Below are 12529 nucleotides of genomic sequence, written 5' to 3' on the forward strand. Positions count from 1 at the left end.
GCAAAATTACCTCGCCACCAATTTTCTTGACATTATAAGATTTGCATCGGCCGATGGTATAAAATTACCAAACGTGTCATTCTGGGTTTTGTCCACATAGTCCGGCACAAAACTAAAGGAAACCGTCTTGCTTTTTTTTTTTCCTTTGAAGGAACCTTCAAATGAGATATATCCCCCTTTTAGACTTCTTTCGTCGTCGCTCAAATCTTCCCCACTGGGAGGCAGTTTGGTAGACCACTCCCACTCCCGGTACTAATTACACTTGTTGATCGCACTTTTGACCACTGCAGGTGGGATAAAGGGTGTGGCAGTCGGTGTCCACGGCCGAAAGGGTATTTTGTCAACATCGCAGTATCAAAAGTTGCCCTCAATAACATGATAAACTACGAATGTACTTAACCGGATACCAATAACAGTTAATTTCTAATGCTCTCGGTTAGTCTTTAGCGAATATTTCGTGGGTACCATGAAGTGAAATGTAGATCCAATGCGTTTTTGACACATTCGATGAGTTGAATAGGACACCGTTCTCAAGTGATTTTATTGGATAAATATCTTACATTGGGTGTGAGTGCATACAGATCTACGCCTCACTATTACTTGCTCGTCATTCATTTAGTTATACATCGTAAAATAGACCAGTTCTGGCGTTTATTTTTTAAAATATTAATTGTGAACTATTTACTAATAAAAAATTTACAACCGTGCACTTACTATAAAATCTGTATGAAACTGTGAAAATAAATTCACTACAAAACTAAGATATATTGTTGATTTAACATATTCAAGTGATGTAATATCATGTAAATAAGACTTAGGCTACATCATAAAAGTGTTCTACTTTTCACGACAGAATTCACCTCTTCACTCGAGGATCAGTGACATAAGGTACAAAAGAAGCTTACGTTGTTAGGTCATCGCTAAAAATAAAGCTGACCTTGCACGGCACACCTTCAACTGAGCCGTTTCAGGTTGAATGAGACTTTGGGGTGCTTGAGCAGCATTAAATCTTAATTACTTTTGTTCCATTCATTTGCCTTAAAACGGGAATTTGGTTATAAATCTATTATGTAAAATGGCAATTAAAAAGGATTAGAATGGATGTTACTTATGGAGAGAACTAGAGTAGGCAAAGAAAAGGCAAACACCAGAAAGAATAAAAATGTCAAACATTATTAGATATTGATAATCATATCTTTCCCAGATAATAGTAATAATCAATGGATGATAAAGATGGGAATGGTGGTGATGTTTAAGAATTTTGACAAATAAAATGACGACAAGAAATAAAGAAATTAGATCATCAGTATTTTCAACGGGATGAGTATGGATGTTTTGAATTCTGTAATCCAAGACCGTGCGTTTTATTTAGGGATCAGGATTATTTCTGGATATTTTATTCAGAAGTGAGAGGGCGCAACTAGGATAGGTCCAAAGAATGTCTTTGGGATAGGACAGACAGATCCCGGACTCTCAATGCTCACCGTCCCACCCACGGCACCCCTACCCACACACCCACAACCATCTAAGAGTCTGGGGGTGTCAGCTGTAAGAAAGTAAACAACACAACGTACGCCTTTTTCTTTCAAAGTATGTAGAACGCATCATATTTTCCTAACTATGAAAACTGTTTTGTGCAACTGAGTAAGTTAGTAATGTGTAGAAATTGTGTTATCTTGAATTTGGTGTAAATTCAAAAGAATTGAATTAACGGCATGGCCAAGGACAGTTAAATGTTCCCTTGTGAATGAGAATTGATTTGACCGTAGTTTGCGACGTCAGTTTCATTTTGACCTTAGCTGAGGTTTGGTGATGTGTCCTGTATTCACATGAAATTGTTATCCTAGCATATACTGAAATGAGCTAATGATAGAAGGGAAAATTGTGATGAGTTAATGAAATAGGTTTTCAAATCTATGGAAAACTTAGCTTAGTCCTTCTGCCATAAATCCTAAAAGACTAACCCAACCGTAAGTGTATCTTCTTAGCTCACAGTTCAGTCATTATTATTATTATTATTATTATTATTATTATTATTATTATTTACTAAGCTACAGCCCTAGTTGGAAAAGCAGGATGCTATAAGCCCACCCCAACAGGGAAAATAGCCCAGTGAGGAAAGGAAACGAGAAAAAAATAAAATATTTTAAGAACGATAACATTATAAGGTGTGTATGTATGATAGCGGCCACCTGTATGTATTATTATGGCTAACTTAGAATACGTTAGCGCAAGGGGGTCGCAGGGGCCGTTAGCCCCCCCGTTAAATAAGGAGGTAAGGAAACGGCTTGTAGGTTAGGCTAGGGGGGAAAGTTTAGGTTGGTTGATGGACATTTTTAATAAACGTGTGAGGAACTGGCCGCTGATATACAAAGGCTCCCATTTAAACAAAAATTTCTTATATAAACTGTTGGGTTTGCAATGAGACAACATCCTGGAGACCACACTTTATTACAAGATACTCAAGAGCCCACTGACTCGCAACAGCGTATGCAGATGCATGCTCAGCAGCGCATGGCCGACAAACATATCGTACATCCCCCCCTCAAGATTATACTTATACATGGCAAAAATGAAAGGGGGAAATGTCACTAAATCAATGAGAAATGAGAGAGAAAAAAAAAAAGCTAACTTTTCGATACATACACGCAAACAAAATAAATACATAAATTCTCTGGAAAGAAATATCAATTCCTGATGCAATTACATACAACAGATAATAACATCATTCTGTAAAGTGTCTTTGAGCCACTTGGGTTTATCGGCGGCCCTTCTCGGTCTACTAACGACGTTGGGCTCCTGTATGGGGTGTGTTACCTGTTCTGTCGGGGTATGGCTTGCGGAGGTCCCGTGCTGAGGCACGGGTGTGCCAGGGGCCGGAGCGATGACTCTCAGGTGTCGTCTATTCCTTTTTGATAGCCTGCCGCTCCGGTTGAGCTTGATGGTGTACTGACGATGGGGCTTTGTTTCCGTTACTATGCCCGTTCTATCCCACTGCTTGGTAGCTTGGTTTTGTATGCGTACATGGATATCTAGTTCGATGGGCGGCAGTCTTCTGGTAGTGCCAGGGATGCACATCAACTCCTGCGACCTAGCCACTTGTAACTCCCTTCGACGTATCGTCTGCCTCCAATGTTTGTCTACTAACAGGTGTCTCCTGGCCGTCGGTACCCCATCGCGCAGCTGGCGACCCGTTGCAAGCTGAGATGGCGACTTGTTAATCCCCCTGAGAGGCGTGTTGAGATACTGAAGTATCGCCAGGGCCGTTTTGTCCGACTCAAGGGCTCCACCCTTTAAAGTGTTTTCTCAGAGTAGCCTCTTTGCCGATTTGACAGCTGCTTCTGCCCTGCCGTTAGACTGGGGATACTGGGCCGACGACAGCCGGACCTTGACTCCCTATCTCCTGAAGAAGGCCTCTATCTCCTAGCTGGCCAAGTTCGTACCTCCGTCAGTTGATATTTGTTCTGGGGCTCCCCAACGCGAGAAATATGATCGAAGGTGATTGCTGATTTTGTTAGACGTGGCACCAATGGGGAAATTAGCTACTTCTAACCAACCTGTTAGTCTATCTGCATATACCATGTATACACTGCCTTCTATCTGGAACATATCTGCGACGACTTGCTGGAAAGGGTATTCCGCAGGGGGCGTGTGCATCATTTCTTCAGGAGGCAGTGAGGGGGCGTGTTCATCGCATGAAGTACATTGGGCACGGCGATGCTGAAGGTCCCCTTCTATTCCCGGCCAATAGACTGACTGCCTGGCTTTTCTAAGCATAGAATTGAGGCCTTGGTGTCCTGTGTGTAGGTTAGCGGCTACCTGGCAGCGTAAATCCTCGGGATGACCAAACGAACACATCCCTGGTCCACTGATTATGTCACCAGATCCTGGTTGATGGCTAGCCGATCCCGAACGCTGAAGAAGGGACGAAGGCAGGCAAGTTCTTGCAATTTCTGGTGGGGCCAGTCGCCCGCTGCAACCCTGGCAAGCAAGAGCTGATATACAGGGTCGTTAGATGCGGCGCTCCTGACGCAGTCTTCATCCAACACGATGATGTCCGGTTCCAAGGTGGCCACGGTTGCACATGCCACTGTCACTCGAATGTCGTCCTCCAAATCCACGTCGGCAGCTTTGTGGGATGCTCGCATGGTCGGGTACCTTGAAAGAAAATCCGCGGCGGTGTTCCTTTTTCCGGGCAGGTATTTCATGTGGAACTTGAACTGGAGTGTCTTCTCTTTCAGGTTGAATACTCTTGGATTGATGACGTCCTTGAGGGCTCTGTCACCCAGCAATTTGACGAGTGGACGGTGGTCCGTGATGATGGTGAGATTAGGACACCCAAGTAGGAACAACCTGGCCTTCCGCAAGCACCAGGTAACTGCCAGGGCTTCTCCTTCTATGGGGGCATACCCAGCTTCAGAGGGGGTGAGGTGTCGACTACCACACAGGGCAAGGCACCAGCCGCCCTTGCAACAGAAGGGGCTGTCAGCTGACTGACAAACGCAATACTGCTGAAGGACTACGAAGCTGATGCCTTCCTTGCTCCAATCCGTCATTATCGTCGTAGGGCGTGTCTTGTCGTAATATGCCAAACCGTCCTTGGCTAATTGACAGATGACCTCCTATGCCTGCCGGAGTTTGTCACGTAGCTGGCTATCCCTGTAGACGTTTTTTCCGGTGGGTTTTCTAAGGAGGTCCCTAAAGGGCTCCATGATGGGTGCTGTTGCAAGAAAGGGAGCTAATTGATTCACGAATCCAAACCATGACCTAATATCCGTGATGGAGGGCTTCTCTGGCATATGGAAGTTACGAATGGCGTCTAGTCGTTCGTCTGCGGGCTTGTATGACTCCCATCCCAGGTGATAACCGACGAAAGTAACCTCTCTCTTGCAGAATTTAAACTTCTCGGGCTTGAGTGTGATACCTGCAGAGGCACACGTTGACAGGAATTCATATACATGCCAGAACGCCTCTTCGATGCTGTGATCGTATAGCAAGGTGTCGTCAATGCATTTATGCTTTCTGGTGATGTCTTGCAGGGCATCATCGAACCTTTTTGTGTAGGCGTCGGACGCCGAACAGTGACCCATGGGTGTTCTACGATAACGGTATCGTTCCCATGGGGTGATGAAGGTCGTGAGTGGGCGGCTGTCCTCGTCCAATTCCACTGATGGAAACCCCAGTGGGCGTCCGCCTTAGTCTTGTACGTGTGAATGGGGATGCTTGAAATCATGTTGAAGGGTGCCAGTGTATGATGAGTCTCACGAAGACAGTGGACGTTAAGGCGCTGAAAGTCTACTGTGCGGCGAGGTTGGCCCGGCTTCTTGGCTACGACGACCATCCTCGCACGCCGTTCCGTTGCCTCTCCCACTGGGACTGGTTCTATCACGCCCTTCCGAACGTCCTCGTCAAGTTGAGCCTTGATGTCCTCTTCCCAATGCTTAGGGATTGTTGCGGGCATGTGACAGGCATAAGGCACGGTATCAGGCAACAAATAGATGTGGTGCTGCTTGCCCGTCATTACAGGTAAAGGTTCCCTGGTTATGTTAAAAGTTGTTGATGAGAAATGCCGTAATAACCATTCCTCAAGTCTTGGTATATTCTCCTCCACAGGCGGGATGGGTAAGGTGGCTGGTTTCATTGTCTTAGGGGAGTTAGGCCGTGCGACTTCTTCGTTAAACACCTCAGCTGATGCAACGAGATGGTAGGGGTGAGGGAAGCCAGGCGGTACTATTCCCAGCTCCTTACAAGCATTCAGCGATACATATAAGTTCTTGGCCGTCGACACAAAGTACACCTCCTGCATCGTGTGTCCCCCACCTATATCAATGAAGCATGCCGTTGATCCGAGACATCTCACTCGGAGATTAGCTACGTCCCTCAGACCTGTTCGCGGCTGCAACTCCAGGGAATTTATTTGCAGGCTTGAAAGAATCGTGGGTCCGGCAACGCAGACCTGTGCTCCTGTATCTGCTACGATGAGTGTCGATACTGAATTCCCGTTTGTATGGGAAACACAAGCCTTGATTGTAGGGTGGGGGGAAAGGTGTGTGTCTGCAACAATCACTAAACTCGAGGCAAGCGGCGCTTTCTTCGCACTTCTGCAGCATTTTTGAAAGTGCCCTACCTTTTGGCACCCATGGCACGTCACACCTTTTGCTGGACACGACGCTCGACCAAACGGATGGCGCCCCCCACAGTTTCCGCAACGCTTTGCATTGAAGTTGCTGCGCAACACCGCAACGTCTGGCTCTACGTCATCACTCGAGGCGCCAGCAGACTTCCTCTCACCGATAGCGACGCGCGGGACACTTTCAACGTCTTGGCGTGCAGCTTCGAAAGTGCAACACAGTGCCTGAAGGGCATCTACACTTTTAAATGTATCACATGCCTGAAAAACTTGCCTTTTTAATACAGGGTCACTGAGGCCTACCATTATTTTCCGCAACAGCATGTATTCTCTCAAGCACTCCCCGCATTTAGGACACTGAAAATCACAGTTGGTGGCCTTCTGAGCACACCTCGAAACATAGTCGCTCACTGACTCCTCGTGCCCTTGTGCCAGGGCAAAGAATTCAGACCACTGCACTGCCTGATTCGACGACCGCAACACAATATTCCCGATGGCATCCAGAGCCGCGTCTGGGGCGAGGGCGTTCCATTTGGCATCTGAATACCGAGTGTCCAACACACGTTGCAACGCCGGTACACAGTTGAGCCTAATGTGCAGGACAACATCCTGCGGTGGGAACTTGTTAAGGTGGATCCAACACGTCATAAAGGGAAACAGCCACCAGCAGAGGTGTTCAGGATCCTGAAATTGCCTTCTTCTAAGGCGGACACACCTAATATGGTAACTCATCGTAGGGAACCTTCGGTCCCTTTCCCTTCAGGGGATCTGTCTGATAGTGCTTCGGTCAGTCAGCAGCCTTGGTACAGTGCCCTAGTAAGAGCCGTAACACAGGCATTTAATCCCGCCCTGTCTGTCCGCTCGTCAGAGCAGCCTATAGTTCTAGACTCGCGACAGGGAACCATTGAAGAGGAAAAGTGGAGTTTCCAACGCGGTCACTTCCTTGAGGGCGAAACTGAATCCGATCACGCCATCAAGGCTAGTCCCTCCAGTTTATCCCCAGGGATACTCTCCCACCTCAGAGGAAACCTCCCTTCATGCTGATAGTTTCCCTTAGTAAGAGATCAGGAGGGACACAACATCCAGGCCTTTGATGTTGGAGTCTTAACTCCATCCTCGGAAGGAGTCCAAAGACTCCAGGACCCTGCCAAAGTCCTCTGCCAGGACAACAAAGACGGAGACATCCAGCCACTCGAGGGATGTCCGCGACCCACCCCGAGAAGAGCTCTTGGGGATGGAAGATGGAGACTTCGCGGCAAGTCCGACATCAGAAGGAGAGCAAAAAGAGTCAGAACATGCATTCTGGCAGGTCCTGACTCTTATGAGGGTTCTTAACGGGTTTTCTGACCCAGAGATACTCCCCTGGGAGGGCAAGAACATGGTCTTAGACTGTGTCTTCGGCACCCAGGAACCGTCAAAGACCAGTGCAGCTCTGCCCTGGTCTCAGGGGTTGAAGAGTGCCAGGGCTAAGATCGCCCAACAGCTCTCTGAGTTTGCCTCCTCCAACCGTTCCGGCTCTGCTAACAAGCTCTTCCCACCTCCTCGTGTATAACAAAGGAGGTACTTTGAGATCCTGGAGGAGCCCCGTCCAGCTCTTCCTCTTCACCACTCTCTGGAAGAACTAAGGGGATCTCACTTGAGAGACTCTCCAGCCAGCAGGTCTCTTTCTTGGCGGCCGAAGTCTTTAACCAGCAAAAGGTCACAAAGTATGCGATGCAGGCTACTTCGTGGCTGGATATCTGGTTAGGAACCTTGGGAATCCTGGTACGATCCGAGGATTTCTCCAAGGAGCGTACCAGGAAGGTAATGGAGATTTTCCTCCTCTCAGGCACTCGCACGATCGAGATTCTTGCCCACCAAGTTTCGAACTTGAAATGTCGAGATGTGGTGTCTGAGAGACTCCACCAACAGGTCCCCAGCATCGAGATAACTAGGCTCAGACATTCCTCTCTAGAGGGAGCCCACCTGTTTGAGCCTAAGGACGTGGAAGTTGCTGCTGAGAGGTGGAGGAAGTCTCATCAGGACTTCCTCCTCCATAAGGCTTTAACATCCAAGCCCTATAAACCTCAGGCACCTCAGCAGTCCCGTCCAACCAAGACCGTGACGGCGAAATCAGCATCGAAGACAGTAGTATCTAATAAGCCCTTTCCTGTCAAGGACAAGAAAGGCAAAAAGTCCTCCAGGTGTGAGGAAAAAATCCTAGAGGGAGCAGCCGTGGCCACAAATGCTAGGGTAGGCACTCCCCCTGCGTCTCCACCAGTGGGGGGATGCCTACAAAGTTGCTTAGACAGGTGGAAGCAACTTGTGGCCGATCCCTGGACAATCTCTGTGATTCGTCTAGGATATCGCATCCCGTTCATAACATCTCTCCCTCCCCTGACCAGGAATCCAGTGTCATTAGACTCCTTTGCCATGGGATCGGCAAGGGGGCAGGCCCTTCAGGTAGAAGTCCAGACCCTGTTGAAGGGCGCTCTCCAAGAGGTCCTCGACGGGTCCTCAGGCTTCTTCAATCGACACTTTCTTGTAAGAAAGGTATCTGGAGGCTGGAGACTAGTCATCGACCTCTCAGCCTTGAACAAGTTTTTCAAACAAACTCCGTTCAGCATGGAGACGGCAGACACGGTCAGACTAGCGGTAAGACCTCAGGACCTCATGTTTACACTGTCCCTAAAGAATGTGTACTTCCAGATCCCAGTCCATCCATCTTCAAGGAAGTACTTAAACAGGAAGTACCAGTTCAAGGTGCTGTGCTTCGGTCTTTCCACAGCACCTCAAGTTTTCCCCAGAGTGTTTGCCCTAGTGTCATCTTGGGCGGCACACAGGATTGGCATCCGTCTCCTCCGCTATCTGGATGACTGGCTAATCCTAGCAGACTCGGTGTCAACCCTTCTTCAACACTGAGACAAACTTTTGAGACTTTGCCGAGATCTGAGGATCATGGTAAATCTCGAGAAATTATCCCTGCTTCCTACACAGAGACTGGTATACCTAGGCATGATTATAGACACCAATCTCCACAAAGTCTTCCCATCAGACGACAGGATAACAAGGCTGAGAAAGGTCGCAAGACCTTTTCTCAGACAAGAAGAACTTCCAGGCCAAACGTGGTTACGTCTTCTCGGTCACCTTTCATCACTGGCCCACTTAGTTCCCAATGGTCGCTTCAGGATGAGATCCCTCCTGTGGCGACTCAAGTCCCGATGGAATCAGACTCGCGATTCCCTGGACATCTGGATCCCCATGGGATCAGCGGAACTGACGGACCTTGAGTGGTGGGTGGCAGACGAGAATCTACGAAAGGGAGTGGATCTTTTCCTCCTCCCCCCGGATTTGATGCTGTTCTCAGACGCTTCTAGAGTAAAACCCATAATAAATAGTTAAGGTTTGTATAGTTAGTAAAAATACTAATTATCTACGAATTTGTCATGTTTATGCATTACCCACGTGGACATATTTTTTACCCTAGTTATTCAAATATACTACGAGTCTGGACCCCTGTAATAACGTTATTTATTTGTTGATGCAATTCCCACGTGCATATTTCTCTTTGTTTCCATACCCCTTTCAACCGTTTTCTCCCTTATTACAGCATTTCAATTTATTACCATCAAATAATATTTATTTCTTCATTTGTTCCAACACGGAGTACTTACCTCGAACTACTTTCTTAGGAGTATCTGGGATCTCCTCCGAACCGACCAGAGTTTTGTGTAGTTTACCCTAGTCCCGTTTTCTATGAGGGGTAACCTCAGGTGGAGTGATACGCGCCCTAAGGCTAACCCCGAGTCAGAGAGCATGCTTGCTCAGGTCTCGATCTCCAGTAAGTTCTCTGGACGTGTCGCCATAACATCTCGACGCGGTCCCTACGTGGACCCATTGTGTTCATTCTATACCCTTTCCTACCCTTCTCCTCTGTGTTCGTCGTGTAGGGGCAGCTTATGTTCTCCTACAGCCACGTGTCTGGAGTGCGAGTCCTGGAACGTAGTGCAGTGGGTGCGCTTCGGCACCAAGAGGAAGAATGCATCCAAGAGGTCTCATAGGAAGCCGAGCCTCTCCTCGCCGCTTACTTCTCCCGATGCCTCGTCGGATAGAGCTTCTCAGCCACCTTCCCCTACCCAGAGTAGGGGACGAGGTAAGTCAGTTGTGGGGAAGAGGCCCATTGCTCTTCCCCAGGAGTCTGAGTGGGTGTGGTATAGCACCAAGAAGAAGTAGGCGACGAAGAGGTCACCTAAGAAGCCGAGCGTCCCTTCCTCCCTTGCTTCGCCGGGCGTCTCATCTGACCGAGCTTCCCTACCACCCTCCCCTACCCAGAGTAGGGGACGAGGTAAGTCCGTTGCGGGGAAGAGGCCCGCGGCCCTTCCCCAAGAGTCTGATCTTCAGGATAGTGGGGTTGTGGGGTCGTTCCAGTCGAGTGAGGGGCCTGAGGGAGGGGCGGGAGTGTGTACGGGAGACGGAGTCCTGGTGCAAGCAGGCCACGTCTCCTCTGATGACCCCATGTGGGGGAAAAATGTCCCTAATTCTTCTCCAGCCTCTTTGGCGTGTTTTTCAGTCACTTCTGCAGCCGAGGGCACTGCCGAGAAGGAGCTTTCCCCCGCCGTCGGACCCCATTGCGTGGGTTTCCCCCAAGAGCAGTGAGTGGGTGATGGTTCACCGCGACAGGCTGCTGGAGCTAGCTGCGGCGCCGGGCCCTTCAAGTTGGCGAGGACGAGCTCCCTGGATAGATACTCCTCCGGCAGCAGCGGCACCCGACGGAGGGACTCTTCATGGCAGGTTTCAGTCGACAGGCTTAAGACCGCGAAGGTTCTGGCTCCATCCGCCCAGCAGAGAGAGTCGCCCCTTCGGTCTGGCAGCCGAGTCCTGACCTCCAAAGGCCACCTAGCTCGTCACGAGCGCAGCCCTCGGCTTTCCTCGACAGGCAGGCCCACAGATATGAGAACCTCCGGAAGAGATGATGGACCCAGGACGGAGGACCTCGTCCTGACGGCGATGCCCGTCCTTCGACGAGAACCCCCGCGAGAGCGTTGGTCCAGGACTCCCCCACGTGCGAGGTCCTCCGTCAAAGTACCCCCGTCACATGTGTCAGCGCGCCCGTCGGAGGATCTCCCAGATGGAGGCACAGAAGAAGTCGTCCCCCTAGGGAGGAATGGGTGCGTGTCGCCATCCCACGCAGACACCTCCTGGAAGCTTCAGCAGTTCCGGGTACCTCTGGCTGGCTCCCAAGGGCTCATTCTCCCGCTCCGATGTACGCCCCCCTACAGCAGGCTCTGGCAGACCGGCATAAGTCCGCGAAGGTTCCGACTCCTTCCGCCCAGCGGAGAGTCGCCCCTTCGGTCTGGCAGCCATGTCCCCGCCTCCAAGACTTCGACAGGCCGGCCAGAATGTGAAAGACAACTAGCAGCCACGAGGAAGCCCGCAGCAGCTTGGTCCTCCATGGGGAGACACAAGTCCAGGACGGAGGCCTCCGTCCCTGCGGCGATGCCTGTCCTCCATCCAGAACCGCCGAAGTTGTACCACGACAAAGGATGCCTTCACCCCAAGTGGGGCCCCCTGTCGTAGGTGCTCCTTCTCAGGCAGAAGGGGATCCGACGGAAGGCTCAGCAGACGAGGCCCCCGCGTACAGAAAAGTACTAGCCCTCATCAGACGGCACCACAGGCTGGACGAACCGAAGCCCGTGACGGATGAGAACTGGCTCTCGGGCCTCAGCAGGTTGGTAGATACCCGCGTGCAGCAGAGGCCCTCACTGGCTGGCTCCCTAGAGCTCCTTCGCCATCCTCGCGGTATGTCTCCTCCAGCAGACCCGATCATCGACGGAAGTCATCGCACCAGGTCTCGGTCGACAGGCATAAGCCCGCGAAGGTTCCGACTTCTCCTGCCTAGTGGAGAGAGTCGACCCTTCGGACTGGTAGCCTTGTCCCGGCCTCCGGTTCTTCGATGGCCTGCCCTGAACGAAGGAACCAACCAGCCAGCACAGGGAAGCCCGCGGCTCCATGGATCTCCGCAGGAGCTCCATCCGTCCAGCGGAGGCAGCCGCTGGCTCGACCCGGCAGCATGGCATCCATACCCGGTACCACGACAGCTCCATTCAGGCTTCGTGGTCAACCGCAGGTATACCAGGGTACTCACACCCCACGGATTCCCCAGGAGGGGGTAGACCCATGACGTATACCTCCGTCCCGGGGGCTCCATCCGTGATGGAGCTAGCCGCTCCATCATCCCGGCCAGCCCCATCCAAGCATTGGAGTTGGCCGCTGACACACCCATGACGGTTACCTCCGTTCCGGCGGCTCCATCCGTGATGGAGCCAGCTATGCCATCGTCCTGGCCAGCCCCATCCAAGCATCAGAGGCAGCCGCTGACATAGCAGGGTACTTAAACCCCACGGGTTTCCCCGGGAGGGG

The 12529-nt window shown here is 50.4% G+C and overlaps 2 protein-coding genes across 3 annotated transcripts in view; one reads left to right on the forward strand and one right to left on the reverse strand.

Moving 5' to 3' along the window:
- The first annotated feature begins 300 nt into the window (after window positions 1-300).
- Window positions 301-12529, forward strand: part of LOC137615189 (dynamin-binding protein-like) — a 228203-nt gene continuing 215974 nt past the window's right edge. The window contains exon 1 of one of the 2 annotated variants that reach the window (XM_068344831.1): window positions 301-1590. The gene's annotated coding sequence lies outside the window, so the exon portion shown is untranslated. Of the gene's footprint in view, window positions 1591-1694; window positions 1971-12529 lie in introns of those variants that run through there. The other variant, XM_068344832.1, reaches the window with a different exon arrangement.
- Window positions 3873-4556, reverse strand: LOC137614791 (uncharacterized). Its single transcript, XM_068344458.1, has one exon. The coding sequence runs from the start codon at window positions 4554-4556 to the stop codon at window positions 3873-3875; it is 684 nt and encodes a 227-aa protein (XP_068200559.1).

This window comes from Palaemon carinicauda, chromosome 21, assembly GCF_036898095.1.
Source record: "Palaemon carinicauda isolate YSFRI2023 chromosome 21, ASM3689809v2, whole genome shotgun sequence".
NCBI classification, from domain to species: domain Eukaryota; kingdom Metazoa; phylum Arthropoda; class Malacostraca; order Decapoda; family Palaemonidae; genus Palaemon; species Palaemon carinicauda.

Excerpts from the sequence above, each read along its gene's own strand:
- LOC137614791 (XM_068344458.1), bottom strand. The coding sequence starts at position 4,556 with ATGACGGATTGGAGCAAGGAAGGCATCAGCTTCGTAGTCCTTCAGCAG.